The 22,670-nt window shown below is 31.1% G+C and overlaps 1 protein-coding gene across 8 annotated transcripts in view; it reads left to right on the forward strand.

The window, feature by feature from the left end:
* The window catches only part of LOC130897008 (myosin heavy chain, striated muscle), a 34,261-nt gene that overhangs the window by 5,660 nt on the left and 5,931 nt on the right, over positions 1 to 22,670 (forward strand). The window contains exons 4-18 of one of the 8 annotated variants that reach the window (XM_057805498.1): positions 5,365 to 5,585; positions 7,429 to 7,610; positions 13,889 to 14,424; positions 14,885 to 15,038; positions 15,091 to 15,300; positions 15,435 to 15,563; positions 15,693 to 15,783; positions 17,888 to 18,174; positions 18,681 to 18,802; positions 18,865 to 19,168; positions 19,626 to 20,076; positions 20,117 to 20,262; positions 20,650 to 20,808; positions 21,549 to 21,767; positions 21,934 to 22,211. In XM_057805498.1, the coding sequence (XP_057661481.1) occupies positions 5,365 to 5,585; positions 7,429 to 7,610; positions 13,889 to 14,424; positions 14,885 to 15,038; positions 15,091 to 15,300; positions 15,435 to 15,563; positions 15,693 to 15,783; positions 17,888 to 18,174; positions 18,681 to 18,802; positions 18,865 to 19,168; positions 19,626 to 20,076; positions 20,117 to 20,262; positions 20,650 to 20,808; positions 21,549 to 21,767; positions 21,934 to 22,211 (3,489 nt within the window). Of the gene's footprint in view, positions 1 to 5,364; positions 5,586 to 7,428; positions 7,629 to 13,888; positions 14,425 to 14,884; positions 15,039 to 15,090; positions 15,301 to 15,434; positions 15,564 to 15,692; positions 15,784 to 17,887; positions 18,175 to 18,680; positions 18,803 to 18,864; positions 19,169 to 19,625; positions 20,077 to 20,116; positions 20,263 to 20,649; positions 20,809 to 21,548; positions 21,768 to 21,933; positions 22,212 to 22,670 lie in introns of all 8 variants that reach the window. The other 7 variants (XM_057805482.1, XM_057805490.1, XM_057805516.1 and 4 more) reach the window with 7 other exon arrangements.

The following is a 22,670-nucleotide window of genomic DNA, read 5'->3' on the forward strand; positions in this document are numbered from 1 at the left end:
AACTTCATACTAACTGCCTCTATGTGTAACCGTGACAACCATAGCTGTATTGTATTATGTTGCTTGTGTATGTGTGTGTAGTGTACAGTAAAATGGCGGTAAGCGACATTACGTGGTGTGATTTGCTGTGTCTTTTCGTTGTGTAATTGGATTTTTTTTTATTTATAATGTCTGCAGTGTGAAATTTTTTTACTAAAAATGGGAACAATCAACCTGTTTCTTGTAATTTATGTGGTAACACATACAAAACATGTGGAAATACGACAAATTTAGCGACGCATTTGAAAACAAAACATTATAATGCTTTTATAAAAAATATCAACAAATTCAAGATCACTAAAATCTGGAAATGGAACTAAGGATCCTATATTAAGTAGATATATAGATGGATATAATCATAATGTAGTCTTTACATCATGGATATAATTTATAACACTTTATTTAAATAATAAATAGAACTGACGAAAATAAAAAATGCATTAATTTTTTTAACGTTCGAATAATTCTTTTATTTTTGAAGACTCGACGATATTTTTTACGCTGCATCCATCCATATTCTTAGAATATATCAATACGATATAATCATCGATTTAATCTTTTCATTCGCCCATCCGTAGTGTCGTTACGACCTTATTATTCCTTTTTATTAAATATTTAATACATAATATTGCACCTCACTATTTATCCGCTGAAGCTGTACATTTACTGAAATTTTATAAGTCGCGCCATCTTCATCTTCCAGTTACGAACCATTCACACAACCTTCTACGCACCCAAACTAGTGTGATATTGCGCAGACACGTTCTGTATCTCTCTCTCTCTCTCAAATTCTCTTTTGTTTTCAGCGTCGTGTGAGAAAATATAAATTTCAATTCATGATATACATATAATATTTTGATCACAAGTTCTCTATTTTATTTGGAAATATAGATAAAATTGGATGTCGTAAAAGTAATATTAAATCATAAACAGGATTAATAAATTCATAATGACGTATAAGTTAAAGTTCTTTATGTTACGTTAAATTCTATATTTGATTTAAAAGAAAGAAATATGTTAAACATTTTGAAAGTGGGGTTTCTATGGTTATGACTGAAACAGTTTTGTCGGTGAATGAAACATAATTCGATTCTCTTGCTTCAATACCTGTATATATACTCGCTTTTTGATATAACGTAGTTTTTTAGTATTATTCAATGATTAAAAATAATCCATATTTATAATAGGAATAAACTTTTTCTCATTAATATAGCACCTTTTTTAAGACATTTCAGCCGAACTTGGGCGTTTTTCAATATATAATTTGAAAGTTGACAACCAGTGTTGCCATACGATGAATTCCGTGGACCTAGGATTAATACTAATACATAAGAATTAATATTGATGATAAAAAGAGCGGGATCTTGGTTGAATTATACTATCGGAAGAGAGTGAAAAAGTACTGGTTTAATAATCTCTATCTATTCGCCATTAAAATCAAAACTTGTTAATCTCCACCTTTGCCATTCCCATCCCCCCACTGAAGACAGAGAATAGTATACGGTTTTTCTGTCTCGTTCTATCAGCAGTTCGAGTCCACTTGAACAAACTCCCATACTACATTCGCTTCCTCTATCTTTAGCGGCCTTTATAATGTAATCATTCTTGCATTTCTTTTTTTAATGTAGATGTTGTTGAAACCTTTTCTACCCTACTTTTTTACAATTTTAAACATAATGGCATTCACCTGTTTCTAATTCATCACCTAAGATTTGTTTATCCAAATTAACTACATATGTTTTGATTCTATGTAGACGATAAATAGAATAAAATTACAGAGCTCTTTTTTGTTAGGGGGGGGGGGGTAAATGTCTTCTGGTACATGAATTATCTGAGTCCATTTTCAAATTAGTCCCGCCAAAAACTGTTTTTATATATTAATAAAACAATAAAAAAAACCCACGAAAAAAATGCACACTATTTATTTACAATTTTATCTATTGTCAATTATATTTCAAAAGTTCTGTGTAAAACCGACCAATTAGTAATCTACAAAGCTGCCAACTTAAATTCAAATCAGTCCTCCTAGTAAATCAGGGTAAAATCTAAAACTAACTTTTCAATACAAAAGTGAAATAAAAACAAATTTGCAAATCTTAACTAAAACTCTAACCACTATATACTAAACAAAAAAAAATGGAAATCTAACCTCAAACTCTCCAGTCATCTGTGAAATAAGCTGAACTGAGTTACTTTGTACAACAATGGTTGCTAAAGAATCGGTAAGGAGGGAGGTAGTAAATATCTGAATGTTCAAATGCAATCTCACACACCGCCCCTCGTATAACTTGCTTTTCTGTGGACTTCTGAAAAAAACTGAAGAAAGAGAAAGCGATGCTGAAATAACACCTTTAACGGGTTTGAAGGATGTCCAATACTCTTATTAGAATAAAGGATAGGAGGAGGAATGAATTATGCTTTATTACAGGCTTTTCAACACCCTGATAAGTATACATTTATGTATACCTGTCAGGAGGTTGAAGAAAACCCTATTATTTTGATCTTAACCGTCGTAATGACAGATTATGAACAACTCGTCTCTTGTAATACAAGCTCAAGCCGTTCAGAGCCCGGGAACCGGACTAACTGTTATGTAATCCACCGCTACTATTTACTCGCTTTAGCTGTATCTTTACTAAAATTTTATAAGATGCGCCATCTATATTTCCAGTTACGACCCATCATTCAGGTATACAACCTTCTATACACGAATAGTATTCTATTGCGCATGCACGCTCAATATCTGTTTCAATCTCTCTCTCTCTTTCTCTCTCATGTACAAGATCAATTAGGTTATTTCATTAAAATTTTTAATCATAGAAATATAGTTAGGATTATAAATCTATTGATTCAGTTAATATTTATAATATTTACGCTTCTATGAGACGTTACATTTTTTATGCCAGAAATGATCTATTTATTTTGTAAAAACCACTTAGATATCGTATCTTGTTGCTTCTAGAGTGTCATAAACTGGTAATTAATGCCACCCTTCATAAAACAATGCTGCTAGAAGGGCAGTTGGATATTACACAAATATCAACACATACGCTTTGATCCGCTTCATACTCCGATAAGAAAATTTTATAAAGCATTATAAAGTTGATCTATTTAATATTCCTATACTACCATAAGGGTTTTGGAAAAAGATGACGACCAAATAGTCATATATGTAATTTTAATAAGTATTATTTATATGCAAATAGTGCAGACATACATACATCTGTCTCAGCCATTTACAACCGAAATGACATGCGCATGCCCAAGAATGGAGCATGCTCACCAGCGCAAATGTATGCAATGTCATTTTATAAACCAACTGCTTATATCAATAAAAACGAGAATGTTGTTAGAATCATTACTGGAAATAACCAAAAACTATCATCGTGTGTTTCTTACTTCATGTGTATGTTAATTGTGTTACATAGATAGGTTGTTTATACAAATTCAAATATTTGATTATATATTAAATACTTTATCTATCATTTGATAGATATTAGACAGATCATATTCTTGAACCTAGATACTTTTATTTTGAGCAGGGTAAACATCTTCCAGAATAAAAACTCTCCAAAATTAACAGGAAACTTTAGAGATAATTTGATTTTCCATATATTTCTACATTTATTTCCGTTAATCCAAAAGGGGGTTAACAATAATTAATAAAAGAGTGCTTAGATATTCATTTTCTCGAGACCAATACCTTAAGGTGAACGAATTGTGTTTGATATTGTGGACTTTTTTATTTTCAAGCAATGGTATCTGTTCGATTGAAAATATTTCGATAACGCCTCCCGCTAAATCAAAAAGTGGAGTAAGAATCTAGTGGGACAGTTATGCTACGTTTACATGCTTGGCAGGCCTGTACTAGTGTCCACAAATACATATGTGTACACGGGATGTTTGGCTTGACTTGCGTGAATTTATGGCCGATCCAGGCTAGTCTTGGACAGTTCTTATGGGAAGAAACGTCTTCACGTTACGGTGCCGACATTTTCTCTCTCGTTCGAGACACTTTATCTATATTGCGCATGCTTGAAAATACGCAGAACCGAGCTGAAACCTTGGAGGATAGAGAAATCGTTGCCTTTCTGTCTTCCTTAGCCGGAACAACTTCAGCTTATAGAAACATATAGAAATATAACATATATGGTTTTTTAAGATATCAAAAAACAGCTTTTGTCAAGCTCTTAAGACATTTTTACATGTTAGCGCGGGTTTATTGTCGTTCACGATGTATCGCTGAATGGATGTGTTCACGTTGTTGCTTGGTCTGCCGAACATTTTGTATCTTTTGTTCTTACTTTGTTTATAAATATGTTGAACATAGCGAAATCGCCAACAAAACTTCCGCGTTCGCAAAGTTCGCCTGCACAGCTGTCTGTTCGGAATACAGTGGAGAACACGCAAACTAATAAATGACATCCAAGCATTTGTGGACTTTTAGCAAAGTTTCGGCAAGCATGTAAACATATAATTAAGTTACTTACCATTTATCGCAAAGTTCTCTTGAAATTTATATTGTTAGTAGATTGGAAATCCGTAATTTTTTTCGAAAAGTTGACACATTTATTCCTTTATTTATTTATCGAGTTGTTTGGTTAGGTTTGGTTTCGAAAGGCAATAATTCTACGTAAATGAAAGAGGACCACGGACAAAAACTGTGACAACCAGCGATTTCATCGAAAAAATTCAACAAATGGTACTTGTCGACCATAAGATTTTTTGCGTCGATTCATAACTGTAGATGAAACCTGAATCCACCAGTATAAACTAAACTAAAACTAAAAAACTGTAGACAGTGGATTACAAAGGGCGGACTTACTCCGAAAAAAGTAAAAACGGTTTCATCGGCCGGGAAAAGTAATTGCGACTGTTTTTTGGGATAGTCATGGAATTGTTGTCATCGATTATCTTCAAAAGTAATAGAAGAGTTTTACGCATCATTGCTTTATAATGAAAGGAAAAAATTGCAAACAGCGACCACTTTTAAAAAAAAAAAAAAGAAAGCGGCAACAGGACAACGCACCTTATCAGTTATCGTCCTGGCTAAAATTCGCGAATTGGTTGATCACCCACCATATTCACCAGATCTGACCCCCAGTAACTTTTTCCTGTTTCCAAACCTTAAATTTTCACTTTCCTAAAAGATATTTTCATCAGACGAGCACGTTATAGCATGGTTAAAAAGGAAAGTGTGGAAAGAAATGTTTTGTTTCTTTATTGGATTGGAATCTTTTCAGAAGAAGCCTCGTATGTAGTATTAGTATTTTTTCTAATGGTAAGTAATTGTAGAAAAAAATTTGTATCAATTATTTGTTACAGGGATGGTGAGAGCAAAAGTAGAAACTGGATGTCAAGTACTAATTTATCAGAAACAAATGAAAATAATTATAGTGAAAGTAATGATTTTAATTCTCCATCATCTTGGATATCTACTCCTGACTTAGCTAATATGAAAGATGATGCACAACCACTTACTACTACTGTTAGTATATCTTTACCGAAAAGAAGAATAAAACCAATAGATACTGGGCAACGAACAGGTAATTTAAATGCAAGCGATTAACTTCGAAATAGCTTAAGGATAGATTTATAAATATAATAATTTAAATAAAAAACTAAATTCCCTTCATGAGCGTACCTACGCGTCAAAATAGCGAGTAAGATAAAAACTTCTTACTTTAATTTTTTATAATAGGGGGGTCACGAAAAACACTCTGTTCGGACGTTGAGTTAAGCCGATGTCACACAATGCTACGATTACCCTTCAACGTTTGAGGCATTGTAAACAAATCTTTCGTTATTTACGCTTATGAACACGATTGAACCTTTGTTGGTATTTTCAAGCCAGATTAAAGAAATTTGAAGAACTTTCAAAAAAATTGTCGTTAGACTTGTTCCACGAATACATTAGTCTATAAATAGTCTAATAAAATCTTACTTAGTACGATCATTTTAAATATTTTACAGACTAATATAAATATTGATCTTTTATATCCATAAATTGTAAAGAACAATGAAAAAAAGGTTTGGACGGACCAAAAGATTACATAGCCGCATCTTGACATTTTTTTTAATAAGTACTTATTTGCCAATAAATTCTAAAAATTTTGTTTTATTTTAATTCTTTTCTCTCTTTTAAATCCCAACAAATTTCACGAAAATCACGATTGTAAGTTTTTTCATTTAGTAAGAAGATCCAAGTTAAGTATTCTCAACAGTTTAGTTTAGAACTCCGACGTGTAATGATGTTTCATTCACATATCGATGCAAAAATTTTGGATCGATCATGAACCCACTTTTAACAGAGATCTCACATACCCAAATATTCATTCAGGATATATGTCTGATACATTTTTTTGTCTAAGTCATATCAATCTCAAAGTTTGATATTTTCTTTAATTTCTTATTTCTTGGACCTGTTGATATATTAATGCATTTTGATGTTTTCGTTGGGGACCCACTCTTTGGGACGTCTACTTCGTGCATCATCCTCGGTTCGCATTTCGTGTCGTTTAAACCACTCCTCAATGATTGATTTTCCTGGGGCAAAGTCCGAATAATGTTTACTAAGCCAATCCATGGTTTCAATAGTGATTTTTTAAAAAACCAATGTGTTTAAACACACCATATTTTTTTATCCATTTTTTCAAACCAACATTGCCTTGCTCTAAAGCAATTGAAATAAACAGTAAACTAAACTTTCTTGGTGTTAATTTTTTAGTTTATGCAGTAAATTGAGGATAACTATAAATTATTGGTAAACCCATAAAAATTCCTTGTATGGGTCCTTTTTGTCATACAAATGTGCATAGCTCTTGACACTGTCTATCTGAGCCTAAAGGACATTACTGACTTGTAGACATTGCTTTTCCTATATATGTAGTTCTGCATGAACTGCATGAAGTATTATTTCAATGTCTTTCATCTAGTAATTTAATTTGATAGTTTAATGTTAAATTTTAATTTTGGATGCATAAACCAAGCTTAAATACTTTAACTGACAAACTAATTGTACGACAGCTGTTAAATTTATACAAATGTCTATTAGGGGTTAGGGCTAACTGAAAATCATGAATTAATACTAGTATCGCCACCTATGTGTCTGCCTACGAACTTTTTTCCACCTAATAAATTTTTGACAGCTTCTGTGCGAGTGCTTTTTGAAAGGATTTTACAGATTTTGGGATGATTTTTACTTTCTGACTAGTCTAAACCAAATCAAATCAGCAGAGAATATTCGTTAGAAAAGGTTTAACTACTAAGTACTGGCAATATTGTGATATCTATGTTAAGTTTTAATTATTTGTTTCACAAATAGGAGGACTGCAGATTTCAAAAGCACATTTATCGAAAATATTGTAGTGCATTGAAACCTCGCATTAGTTTCAGATAGCTATTCATTACAAAAAGAAAAAATATCAACAACATTCAACAGAAGTGACAGCTTAGCAACTCGAGCGAATAAACTTAGAGCAATAAAGGAATCTTCTCCAAGTCCGCCAAAAGGAAATAGAATCCAAATAAAAGAAGTTAAAACGATCTCGGAGGAGCCTACAAACCACGATGTACAATTTCTTATTCAAGTAATTCAGTGTTTGTATGTGTGAAACCTATCCCATCCTCAAAACAGCACATATTTCATAGATTAAAGAAGATATGTTTTTTAAATAAGTACTGTTTCGAAGCATAAAATACATAAATTTTTCAGAGATGTTTTCTCTATATGAAAGCCTATAGCTTTATTTATTTTCAACATAATTTTCACCAATATTCAGGCACTCATTGTCTAATTACTTTCAGTATTCCGTTAGCAAAGAATTCTATCGTCTGTTTTGACACCTACTGCAATACAGATATTGATGCTTCGTCTTCAATGTCAATATTCTCACCACTCAGGTGTTTCTTAAAAAGAACGAACATGTGGTAGTTACTGACCTGAATCTCGTATGTTGATTTGAATAGCGAAGCGAAGTTTATTGTCTCTCTATGAGGCAAAAACTTCTACCTGCAATACCTCCTTTTCCAAGATGGTACACAATGATTTGATCATGTGAACTTAACTATATAGTTGTTTTGATTCTGGTGTAACGAAGGATAAAAAGAAAATCAAAACACTGTCCAATCGCTTGGTGCCATTATTTCGTTAATACTTTCAGATAAGGATAAAGTAGTAGAGCGTCTATTCTCTTGGAGTTTTTTCCGCAAATTCGAGAGTAATGATAAGCGCTTTTTATTGTGCACATCTTTAAGCGCGCTTATCAATTTTATAACCATTCCCTACAGAGTTTTCTCCATACATTGCACAGATCGTAATGAATATCGATGGCTTTGAGGCTTTTAGCATACAAAGAAAACTGATAACACCATACTTCACAGACATTCGCAAACAACAGTATATCTCATAAATAATTTTGGTTTTACTTTGTTTATAAAATAATCATACAAAAAGTAAGCCTTCATATTCAAACCATAGCCCAACGAATTCTAGAGTTGTAACATAACATTCAGCAAGGACTTTGAGACCTTGGTAAAACCTTTATTTGTGTTGCAAAAATTTGGATCTCTCCTTTTGGATTCGATTTTTTTACCACGCCATAGATCTGAATAAATAGAAATCTGACAGTGCAGGGTCCGGACCGCTCTTTACGACGAATTCTAGTAATTGTCCTTTGCCTAACCACTATTTTTCTGTTCGGGTTGCTTAGAAAAATCGACAACTTTTACAGATTTTTTAAATGGTGATGTATGGTATCTTCAGAAGGTCCAAGGGATTTCGATAATCGGTGAGTGCTGATACTAGATTGGTTTATTACTGCTTCCCTTGTAACCTCAATATTCCACGCAGGTGAACGATCTGAGCGTGGACGATCTTCAAGCATCAAATCACCACCATTAAAACGATTACACCAACGCTGTAACGTTCGTTCATTGACTGTGTCTTCTCCTACAATTCCACATATTTTCCTTGCTGCGACATTTGCTTTAAACTTTTGTCTCCAATAATGTCTTAACAATACACAAATTACATATTTAACGCGTTCCGTACTATTTATTATGAAAACATATTACACAGTCGATAAACAAAGAAAGAATGATTAAAAGAAAGTGGAGCCATTGAAGCGTTTCTTACAAAAACGACCATAGTCCTAAAATTCGGATCTCGCGGCTTAAATTGACACTTACAAATCAGGGGCCACCTGTTTGACCGGGAAAGTCTACAAAATTATACAATAAGAACCATAGTATGGGTTTACAGCCGCCAAAAGATCAAGTAGTTCTACAAAAACAGCCATAGTCCATCCGCATTCCTGCAAAAAGCACCGTTGTCCCGGTCTGTTTGATTAGTTAGCGAGTGTTAACGATATTTGTAATGAAAGTAATGTTACAAAGTGGCAGAAAAAAAAAGAAAAAATGTGTAGAGAAAGAAATAGTTATAAAGGAAAATAAAGTACGTGGTGTGGCACATATAAATCATGTGGGAGTTCCGGCTAGAGTTACTGGCGCTGATTGAAGGTATGTCAAAAACTGAATATATATCTAAGTATTCATGTTATTATTGAATAGATCTTTTGTTTTAGGTGTTCGCGTTTAAAGTGCTTTCAAAATATTAACGAAAATCATCGACAGACTTTGATAACTCTGTTTAATAACATAGCGACAAAGGATGAAAAGTTTCTTATTTAGTTGGCTTAGTATCCATAAGTGCTCCGCTTCGACGTAGATCCAGAAAAGTTAGCAATAAAAGTGATGATGATTGAAATTGTTTAGTAACAGTGCAGTGTTTTCTTACAAGATAAGAGTGGAAGGCAAAGAATATCCAGTGTGTTTAAGGCGTTTTTAAGCATATTTGGTGTTACTAGAGGGAGAGTACGAAGACTACAAAATAATCTTTTGCTTCAAGGTAAATCACGACACGATAGAAGAGGAAGGCATAATAACAGGCACAAGAAAATACCGGAGCCCGTAGCGAATTTGAAAAACCATATCCAGTCATTTAAAGCTTGGCAATCACATTATTTAAGACTAAAAAATCCAAACGGATTATACCTTCCAGAAACACTTTCTATCAAAGCAATGTTTTTAGAGAAGTTTCATATTAATGTATCCTACAAAGCATATTGGTCAGTTTTCACAACATCATTTAATATTAAGTTTGGATTGCCGAGATCTGACATGTGTACCATTTGTAACAAATTTATATCAAAACTAAACTTGCACTGACTTAGAAGAACGTGTTAGTATCGAAACAGAGGAAAATCTTCATCCTTCTCCTTTAAGATTATGAAAGCAGAGCAAAAAGGTTTTTTAATATGACTGAAGCTCTGAAGCTATTTTTTATGCCAAATCTAAAGCCGCCTGTGAAAATAAAATCAGTAAGAGTGATGCGAAACCGGAAGAAGCTTAGTACCAAACTAATATTAAAGCCCCTATATCTAAGAAATATTGCTATATGCCTGAAAAATCCCGAGAATGTCCACGATTATCTCAACCAAACCTTGCTCAGCTCAGCACCAAAACTAGTACTGAACCTGAAGTTGAAATAGACAACGAAAACAATAGAAGTGGCCCAAAAGATTAAACAATGATGCCGATTTTCTTTGTAGTTATTACAACTTAACATTGTTTAAAAATAAACATTTCTCTTAACCTTTTGCATATTGAAATCCTCAGTTTCAAAGAAATTCCACTAAAAACAACCATTGTCCATAAAAAAGGAAAAACTACGTTGCTATTTGAAATATTACCAAAATTTTGATTAATTTTTTTTTTGGTCGCCATTCGCTAATTATAAAATAAAATATGTCTTACACAAGAAAAAATTAAATTAAGTAAAACGTTGGGCGACATAAAGTTTTTCCCACTTTCCCATAAAAATCAAAACTGGACTGTGGTGATTTTTGTAAGAAACGTATCAATTGTATTTTTCATTAAAGTAGATACTAGTCTGAACAAGTTATGACATGTTTAAATTGAGGCATAGGAATTTTCACATATGAAAACAGATATTTCGAATCGGTACTTACTTAAAAAAACATGCCGTAGTAGTAGTTGCCAAAAGTAGACATAGAAGTTAATCAAACTTAATAAATGTACAGGGTATTCCATTCCAATTAAGAAGATTGATATAAAAACAAAGTTGATCTTGTCTTTGATCCTAAACATATTTTTTTAAAATGTCTCCATATCTAGGCTGTACCAAGGGTAAGATAGTTTTCATTCTATCCAATATCTATCATTCAAACTAATTGAGAAAATCACCGATGATATTAATTCTAGGTAAATAATACTCCTAATTGAATGGTTTGTAAATAGGTACCTCGACTACACATACTTTACACTCGTTTATTTTCATCACGCACATCTAATAAACTTTCTTTCATTCTTCCATTTACTCTGATTTACAATATCTGTTGTTCTAATAGCATAATCAAATTAATGGAATATTTAAAAACAATTTCATTGGGATCACCTTGTATATTCTTATTAAAAAATTTGCTAACCAATATTATTGCTTTCTATCAATAAAATTCCAGTGTGCTCCATTTGTATAATAAATTGTATTAATATTGTTCTAACTGTATATTTAATAATTATTGTTGCTTACAATGATATTTATGTCATTATGGATCACGCACTTTCTAGAAAACGTAGAGAAAAGTTACGAATTATGTTTATCCATCAATAGAAAATGTAGTAATCACAAAAACAAAAAGATATTTCTAGGGGTTTCATAACCTAGAACTATATAACCCAATCTAATGAACGACTTAAAACTTTTTTGATGTAACTATACATCTGTATAAATTTATAAAGTTTGTTTTGAGGTATTCAAGATTAAATTCCTATAATCATATTCAACCACTATTAAAAAGAAAAAGCTGGAAAATTATTAAAGTTGAGACATTCTTTTAAAACGTTTGGCTTGTTCCAACAGAATGATATATCGTTATACTAAAATCTCAAACATAACCAAAAACGTTGGTCTTCCCAATCATCTCTACGGCTCACAATCGTGAAGACTTAGAGCTAAGGAGCGCAAATATATTGTATCGTTTGAAATGTGGTACTACAGGAAATTGTTTAGACCCTAGACTGCGAAGAGAACTGACTTCAGTCGAACTGGAAGAGTTTAGTGTAACCACCAGACTATCATCATTGTGCAAGAAAAAGTGTTGCAATATTTTGGACACGTAACTAGAAGACTGGATGACAACATAGACAGGCTGAAGATCACCTATGAAATGGTATGATCAAATCAAACAAAACTCAGACTAATCCCTCTACGTATCGTTACACCAGGCTGAAGATTGAGAAATATGGAAGAAGACAATAAAAAAGGGAGTAGAGACAATCCAAAGCGGTTACGATCCTCATCGCTGACGAAACGAGTAGAAAAGATGTTAAAACCTAAAACATTAAATTTACATAGGGATTTTCTCGCTTACTGTAGAAAAATATACCGCATCGAATGGTTGTTTTCTAGTTATATCGTCTTCACTATCATCACTATATTATTTCATCTACATTTTATCATTATCATTTAAGCTCCGGCTTCCAGTATCCAAATTGCTTGCTTCGATTTCATGGTAAAATTGAATGTTTACTGGAGGTATATATCTTAAGAAGTGGGCGATATTTGAAACTTGTTTTTGGTTAAAAGGAATTGTATTGTCGTACTTTTGTTTCACAGCTTGAGTCATCAATAAGGTGTGTGTCTTTTCATTATCTTATTGATTGACATATCAGAAACATGCTCCTTAATCATATTCGATTACGGAATATCTGTGTGCTCTTCTTTAGGATTGACAGTAACTACCCAATATTTTAGTTAAGATGAATCCGTGGTTAGAAGGAATCATGTCAAAATATTTCCCCCTTAGTAGGAATACCTAGAATTCGTATGGTGCTAAATCTGGTGAATAAGGGGAATGTTCACTGATAAGATTTTAGCTAACAAAAACTTCCGAATAAATAGCGACCCGGGAAGCTTTTACGCGATGAATAAGAGCACTCTTTTTTCGCAAAAATTTACCGGTGTTTCCACTGGAGCAAACTCTGATCGCACTATCATAAGAAAAAACAGACCATGATTCACGGGTTGTTTAAGGACAACGTGAATCGTTGATTTTCCTTTGAAATGATTATCTTGGGGTTATAGCCATAAACAGATTTTAACAATTCGTGAGTTTCTCTGGTTATTTTTCCTAAGTAAATGTCAGGTTCATATTATTCCAGTTCAGTAATCCACATTATTGCAGTAATTCAAAAGCTATAATATCGGTAACACTATAGTGACAATTCTGTCAAGAAAGAAGCTTAGAAATTGTTTTGAAAGTGTTCAACTATGACTATTAGAAGAAGTAATTAATGTGATGGAAGAAGAACTGAAAAGAAACAAGGCGGATTTGGGTGAGGAATTGGATGAGTGGAAGAAATGAAAAATAAGGCTCAACAATGCCATATAGAATTCTTCAAAACAAATGCGTGTCCACTGTTCAACTTATAATCCAACATTCGAATGAGCGAGGTGGAATGAAAAATAGACCATCATTCCTGGACTGGATTGATCACACTGACGCTGATTTCGATAACTAAGGTATAGTCTTCAGAGACTGAAACTAAACTAATGGTACTAGTTGAATTATATGAAGCGTAAGTAATTGCTGCAATAAAAGTATTCTGTTCTCAACGCAATTTAATAATTTTTGTGGTTGTTTTCAATTCTATTTTCTATCTTCTTACGACCTTGTCCAATCAGTGTCTCCCGTTCGTCTTTATTTTATAATTTGTGCGTGATCCAATTGTCCAAGATATAAAACTAATAAATTTGAAAACAATTTAGGTAAAAGCTAAGACTAATAGAGATTCATCACAAGACTCTTCAGATAATGACGATGCAGTGAGTTTGGCGGGTACCGAAACTACGGACACAACGCTGGTCGACACACAAGAAAATGAATTGAAGGAACAACTTGAAAGCATAAAAAAAGAATTGGAAACAACCAAAGCAAAATGCGATAGGCTAGAAAGAGAAAAAAGTGATATTTTACTAAGAAGACTTGCCGCCATGGAATCTACAACTAGCAAAACTAGTGCTTCTGAAGTACTGAAACTACAACAGAAGTGTAACGAACTACAACAACAGCTAGAAGACTATAGAGATGAAAAGAGAAGTTTAAGTTTGAAAGTGAAAGAATTAGAGAGTGATCTAGAAAATAGACCTACTGTACAAGAGGCACAACGAATAGCAGATGATTTGCGATCGAAGCTTTTGGCTGCCGAAACGTTATGTGAAGAATTAATGGACGAAAACGAAGACATTAAAAAAGAACTTAGAGATATGGAAGAACAAATGGATGAATTACAAGATAACTTTAGGTACGTTGAAATTGTTACGAAGTTTGTCGATATAAAATCATTCAATTCCAAACTATTGATCAATTTTCTATGAATGACTATACTATTTTTGTTATTAATAAATATAAAGTGTTTGTTTAACAAAATTCATTAATCAGATTAGTCTATACGTTGAGATTATCCATAAAAAATCTATAATTTAAATATAAATATGGATTATGTTTCCATAATACAGATATTGCCTCGTGCACTTTGGTTGAAAATGTGAATGGAGCTGTTTCTCCCAAAGGAAATTAAAAATTACCTTCGGATATTAAACATTTTAACAAGGTTCCGGTATACCGCGCCGTCGAAATACGTCTGTCTACTTAATTTGACTTAAAAAAATTGCTATACGTTTATGGTTGTTACCATAGAGGGTCACATGAAAATATTTTTTTATCGTTGTTTCGCAAACCGTAAAAACGCTAATACTTTACAGGGAAGACCAAGCAGTAGAATATACTTCTATAAAAAAAGATTTAGACCAAACAACAAAAAATTGTCGAATACTGTCTTTTAAATTAAGAAAAGCCGAAAGAAAAGCTGCACAATTAGAAATCGAAAAAGCCGAGTTAGAAAAGAAAATGAAAGATGTAAGATTGTTTTTGATAATCTGTATTTCGAAATGTAATTAAGATTTTTTAGATAACAGGAAGTGGAACAACATTATCCCAGATAGAAAAAATAAAAGAACTAGAACAGGAAATAAAAGTATCTAACGAAGTTTCTGTTCGATTGCAAAAGGAATTAGATGAAGCGAAATCGAAAATAAGTAAAGTCGAAGATACAAAGGGACCAACTAAAAAAAAAGCTCCTACATTAGCAAGTATAGGCAAAAATCCTTCAACAGATGGAGTAAGTATATATTATCAATTCAGTTTAATCAGTTAATTTACTATATAATTATATTCAGTACTTCCAATATTAATTTTATTCATAACAGTCTATTCTTTGTTAGTTGGCTAAGTTTTTAATTCCTTTTTTCGCAGAAAGTATCACGAGAATCTCTTACAAGAGGAGGATCGCAGGATGATCCTGTTCAGCTCCTAAGAGATCTTCAGGATTCATTAGAGAGAGAAGCAGACTTGAGAGAACAACTTAAATTCGCCGAAGAAGAGGTATAGTATGTAGATTGAAATATACACACTGTTTTTCATCAATATTGTCGATTAAATTATTATCTAGTCTACTGTCTCCTGAAAAAGAGTGGTTTGTTTAACGTTTTCAATTTCAATTTCGATTTACAGGCACAAAATTTACGTAAGAAAGTTTCCAGAATAGAAGATGATAATGAATCATTGGTCTTACAACTGAAAAAAATGGCCAACAGAGCCAGAAGTACGTGACTATGCAAATCCTTGAGATAATCCAATTTAATATTTTTGGTTTTCTAACAAAATCGGGATAACGTCATTATTAGTAGTTTTGTCAACATCACTTTTTACGAATCCCTTCCACCCCGTACTATTTTAATTACTTTAGGGCTTTCCGTAAACCGTGACCCTGGGTCAGATAGGGAACTTATCAGCTAATTACTAATCCTAAACCATAGAAAAAATTTTTCTAAACATTCACATCATGAGCCCTATCACATAGTTTTCGCAAAGCCCTAATTTAGGTCAAGTAACATGTAGTTTAAGAACTCTCCTCCATTACTATTCCAAAAGAGACATTCTAAACTATATTTCTGACTTTGTGACTGGAAACTTAAATTAGTGCAAAGCTTTTTGTTCTTACTTTTGATCAGAAGATCAAAAAAAATTTCAAAAATATTCTAATAATATTTGAAACTAGAACATTCTGTTTAAATTCACAATAAATAAGTAGAAAATTTTGTGAAATATGAGTAGAAAATGGGAATTTTCAAACGACATCTTACTTGACACATAAATTTATGTACTTAAAAGGATAAAGTGGCAATAAGACGTCCTTCTTTACTAATAACAAAGGCGTTTGTCTAAACTGATCACAAGTTGCTTTCTTTATTACTAGATATAATGATAAAGATACATTTTGTAGTATAGTTTTTGTACAGTATTATTTCATAGTTATTGATGGTATAACAAGCACCAGTAAATAGAAATCTTTCCACGCATCTGCTAAGAGAGTTACTTTTCCAGTTTTTACAATCGAAAAATAGATGGCGATAATAAGTTGTGGCATGTTCTGAAATTTTATTAAAATTATTGAAGTATCATTTCACTGTTAAAAACCGATTTGTCCAAATTTCAGTGGAGTAAAAAAATTAGTGCTTATACAATATTTAAAAATTATTAAATAGTTATGATGATAATATTACAAATTTATATTTTTGGGATTCAGTTTTCAAAATTTGTTCTTATTTGGATATATATTTTGTATCAAATACTTGAGTTAGTGATATTTAAATTTCGCGCTTTTAAAATAAAATTTTATATTGTTTTGTGAGAAGCTAGTATTTGAGATTTAACCCCTAGATGGCATCAATTTGGTCAGAATAAATAACAAATATAAGTAATCTGTGGTGGTAAAACTGATTGTAAAAATGACACATGATTTCAGTATTCATTTGGAAAAACAAGATAAATCTCGAATATTTGTGACAATAGAAAATTATAAAAATGAAGTTTTTTAAGTTTGGTGTAGCAATGATTTGGATCAATATTAAAAACATAAATAGACACAAATGGCCATACCCTGATCTAGATTCCGCAAAAAAACTTGTAGCGCGTTGGGAAGAAATACTAACTTAACCTAACGCTTGATGTTTATTGCTTCTAGTAGTACAAAATTTTCATAGTAGTCATAAAGCAGACATGTATGTAGAATTTATGGAAATTAAATTTTCAAATTCTCCATTGTAACATTAAGTTTACTACCCCAGCAGTAATCTTGATCACGTTCTCAAAAATTGGCTGAATGTAGTTGAAAAGGGAGAGAGATTTTCTATTGGGATATTAAAAGTATGAAATATTGATATAAAAGACAATAGGATATGAATATAAAGACTAAGCTATGCTACCTTAGTAAAATCCAAACTGGAAAAAGAAATTTAGAAGTGATAAGTGACTGATGTAAATTTTTTAACCAATACTTTATTATAAATGAAACATAATTAAAAAAATAGATCTCATAGACAAAATTTGAGTGCTATTTCTTCACTGAAAAATTGAATAAGAACAGTTGAAAACTGTCTGTTGCCATTTGTATTATATTTTATTTCTTTACATTGTTTCACCATGTACTATTTGTACCCGCTGCACTTTTAACTTTAATAAACTTTCTGAAATTACATGATTATTGCAAATCAGCTCAATACAAAACTCAAAATGCACATCAGTCAGTACATTTATGTTGATTTTTTTCTCTCTTGGCTTGAACTTTGAATTTTAACTTGTATGTCGCCTACTAACATAATCGAATCACAATATAACGAAAATTTAGAGATAACATTATTTTTTAGCTCGAAAATTGAGCCCTACAAATCAAAAGTTGTCGCTAGAACCAACAGAAAAATCAGATATTTCAGAAGATGATGATCCAGCAGAAATAAAATTGCAATTAGAATTAAGTGAGCAAGAAGCTTCAGTTCTTCGACATAAAGTTGAAGAATTAGAAGGAGATAACCATAAATTGAAATCCAAAATAAAAGAATTACAAGAGCAAGCTTCCACTAAAACTTCGAGCAAACGTACTCTATTGAATAGTGAGAAAATTAAAGAAAACTCGCTGCTAAATCAAAAACTTAAGGTAGTATTGTAAATGAATTCATAAATTATGGGTTGATGTGATTTTGGTTTCTAGTTGATTGTTAAATAATTAGTTTTCAAAATAATAGTTGCTAATTATTTTATTTAGGTCTTCTTTTCGGGATTAAGATGCAATAGTTGAATTTAACCTGAGTTGCACTCACTAGACCCCTAATCTAACCTAAGCATGATCCTGAAAAATCTTGTATATCCACAATCATTAGCTAAATTACTTATACAAGCAGTGGTTGTAGGTTAGGCACATTACCCATTGTATATGGCAAATTATTGTAAACCTCAACAAGATTTTTTGGCTGATTTTATTCCTGTGTATAAGTCCGCACAGCAATGGTTTCTTCAGATATCCTCCATTATTCATTTTCTTATTTCTTTCTTTGTGTTTAGTCCATGGAATAAGTTTTGTTTCATTTCTGCTTTATACACTTTGTATTCTTATATTAAAACTCTGTATATTTTTCTATTTACTAAATATAAGTACCTCTTCAGGTTTTAGAAGATGAAACAAATGATATACGGAAAAAACTTATAGAAAAAGAAAGAGACTGTGAAAGACTCCATGCAGAACTCAGCCTTACTCAAAAAAGATCAAAAGGCATGCAAAAAAGCAAGTGAGTAAACATATTTTCTAATTACAATAAATGACGCTCTCAACCAATATATTTGGTTACAGATCTTTGGATCTTGATCAACAAACTTTGGATCTTCGTAGGCAACTCCAAGTGATCGAGCAGGAAGCATCGGTATTAAGAAATAAAGTACAAAGTTTAGAAGTTGAAAATGAAAAACTTGATAACGAAAATAAAAAACTGGCATTAAAAACAGCCAAAGGCACTAAAGGAGACAAACATTTGGACAAATATATAGATCAAATAGCATCATTAGAAATTGAAATGTCCGAGAAAAATGAAAAAATTAAGAGTCTTGAAGAACTTCTTAATATAACAGAGAAAAAGGATAATGTTCTATTATCTAAGGTATCTAAACTAATATTTTCCTCAAATCAAATAGTAATAGTCTTAACTATAACAATTTTTTTATATATTTCTGATGGGTACGATAAATACAGTATATTTTTGTCTTTCCAATTTATTTACTCACTTCACTAGTGTACAAATAACTATTTCAAATGCACTAACTAATAATTTATATTTACTTGTTAAAATCTTTTGTTACACTAGTTAAACTACTGACTCTTCACTCCATAGTATTCTATTAGACAGGGGTGGCTTTGAGAACTAAATATGTTAATTTGTAATAGTTTTGCTCGATTATCTAAACTTAATGATTCTTCCTGAAAAGTTATTCTCGAAATTGATTTTCAATTTTATTCCAGTTATTTAATACCATTACATACCATACAGTTATATGAAAATACAGTGCTTAACCCAACCCCCGTTTGAAAGTAAAAAAAAATTTTTATCATATTTTTAGGGCGATTTTAAAAAATTCAGTCAAAGGACACCAAAAAAAATTTCAGCGCTAACTTCTAAAGACCAAATGAGGACAATGATTAGTGATTTAGAAAAAGAAATAGGAGAAATTCTCCAGGTTCTGAAAACTAATGAAAATGAAAAAATAAAACTTGAGGAGGAAGCCAATTCAAAAGTAAAAAAAGTCACTTATGAACTGGAAGAAACAAAAAAGAAAATAAATAATTTAATTGAAGAACTTGAGGATGAAAAATTAAAATCTAGTGCAGCTGTCACAGAAAAGGAAGCACTTAGTATAACAATAAACAAACTTAAAGAATCTTTAGATAAATATTCAACAGAAAAATCTTCCTTACAGACTGAACTAGATAAATTAGTCAAAGACAAAACGAAACTAAGCAACGATAAGAAGTCTCTAGGGGAAGAAATTTCAAAATTACAAGCTAATCTCAGTAAGATTATATAAAATTGTATTTTAATATTGTTATTTAGTATTTCGTCTTTTAGAATCTTCAGCAACGAAGCAAAATGATTTAAATACTTTAACACAGAAAGCGAACTCACTTGAGCAAACATTGGAAGGAAAAGAAAAAGAAATTAAAAAACTGAAAGAAGATTATAACAAAATAACTAATGAGGTTTGTATTTCAATTTTTATTGTTCAAGCATTATATAAGGTGAAAAGTTTATAGCCGTTTCTTACAAGCTGCTTCTTAAGAAAAAAAAATTGTTTTAGTGTAGATTCTAACAATGTTAGTTAATGAAACTCTAGTAACCAAACAATCAGTCATACTGCTCGGATCAAATTTATTAAATTGAGCTCTGCTATTATGTTTATTTTTAGTAACTTACACTTACTTTGGTTGACTAGTGCATTAATAGTGATCATAAAAAAGTTTAGTGTTGGTTGCTCGAACTAAATTAGTATCAAGGGGGGTATCTATCGTGGCTTTATTTTGTTTTATACCAAAATAATTGCTTGTGAGTCTCAATTATGAAGCTTCTTACACATTACTTTTTTTCAGATTGAAAAAGAACGGCTTAAACTGCAGTCGCTAGAGAAAGATCAAGCAAAATGGGAAGAAGAGAAAAAGAAATTGAACCGAAAAATAGAAACATTAACAACGAAAATAAATGCATTAGAAACTACTATTCAACAAAAAGATAAATTGGTGAAACAACTGGTAATGGAGCAATTCATTTCACAAATTATCAAAAAATTGCAACTACTTTATTTTTGATAAAAAATATAATGAAATGATTGACTGAAACTTAATTATGTTACAAAATGAAGGTCATTAGGCAAATTCAACTCTAATAATTTCACTGTTTACAATTTCATGGAATAATAATCTCATAATAGTCCAATGAAATTGGGAGTCAAGTTACCATTTTAAAGGCGACTCTGCATTTCCAATAAAGTTGATTTCACCATACATTTGAATAATTTATTAAAAAAGTTTAATTTTTATTTGGGTGGTAGATAATACTCCAAAAATAACTTTTTAAAAATATCTTGAAAACATAAATATATAAAAAAAATTTTTGGATAAAAATTGTACAGATTAAAATTTTTATCTTTCAAGTTCAACTTATTTACCATAGAAACGGAGTTATTTCTAATTAACTATTGAAATTCATAACACAGAATCAATAAATGTGAATTTTTTATTAACTTATTCAATAGTTATAAATATTTCTATTTTTAAAAGATGTGGTTTTCATCCGAAATGTTTTTAATATCAGATTAAAATGAGAGAAAACGTTGTAAAATTCACTTTTTCGATTTATTCATAAAGTTTTTCAGTATTCTATAAATTTTAATCATTAATTATTATGCTAAAATCAACTTGAAGCTAAAAAATTCAAGTTTAAATTTTGTATTAGAATATTTAAAAATCAAATTGATAGTTCTAATTTTTAGGAAACGAATTTAGAAGCTGAAAAGGAGCTTGTATCAAAAACTAACAAGAAAGTAGGTGAATTAGAAAGTGCAGAAATTGCTAAATTAAAAGAAGAATTGGACAGAGTAAATAAATCCTATAAATCTGTGGAAGAAAAATTATCTAAAGCTCAGCTCGAAAATAAAAATGGCAAATTGGAAAACGAAAAAAAAATAAAAGAAATGGAAATTGATTTACAGGTTTGCTAATTATACTCAGTTTATAATTCATCATTTAGCATATGAATGAAAGTATAATTAATTCATTAATTCTTTCACATATTTCTCTTGGTTAATTGAAATTAAAATTTTCTTTCAACTATATACATATGGGGTTATTTAAATTGTATACTATATTCTTTTGCAGAATGAAAGGAAAAAGCTAGATGTACTGAAAGCCAACAACGAAAAAGAACAAAAAAATAAAGAATTGGCAACGTTAAAAGAAAAGATTAAAAAGTTGGAACAAAACAAATCTGGATCACCAGAAACCAAAACATTGCAAAAAACTATTTCTGAATTAGAAGCTACAATTACTAAAGAAATAAGAAAATATGACGAATTAACAGCTAAATATGAAATATTAGAGGAAGAGCATGTGATTACCAAAGCTAAATTGGTCATGGAAAAAGAAACTTTAGAATCGTAAGTAGCCATGTATAAATTTTGTAATCAGAAAAATAATTTCTATTTAAATTAACATTTTCATAGTTATGGAAGTAAAAAAGTAATAGACCATGAATATGAAAGGTCAGTGAATTTGCACCAATAGGCTATGAATACTTTTCTTTATATCACATCCTCCAAAAAACTACAGCTATTTATATAGGGAGGTATGGGGTAAATTAAACGATACAAACAACCCACATAGGAATTTTCAAATTTTGTACTTATTAAAACTATTGAAGACATTAATAGTAAAAGGTTCTAACAATAATTTATTTACCCTTTTTCCTACCATATATAGCTATAGTTTCTGCAGGATTATGGTAGAAACAAAACCATTCAGAGAGGAAGTTAGATGACCTTACACACAATCTGATTGTAAAAATTATATCACGAAAAAATTACTTGGCATAAATAAATTTTAATTCTTCAATGAAT

Source organism: Diorhabda carinulata, chromosome 1 (genome assembly GCF_026250575.1).
Source record: "Diorhabda carinulata isolate Delta chromosome 1, icDioCari1.1, whole genome shotgun sequence".
NCBI classification, from domain to species: domain Eukaryota; kingdom Metazoa; phylum Arthropoda; class Insecta; order Coleoptera; family Chrysomelidae; genus Diorhabda; species Diorhabda carinulata.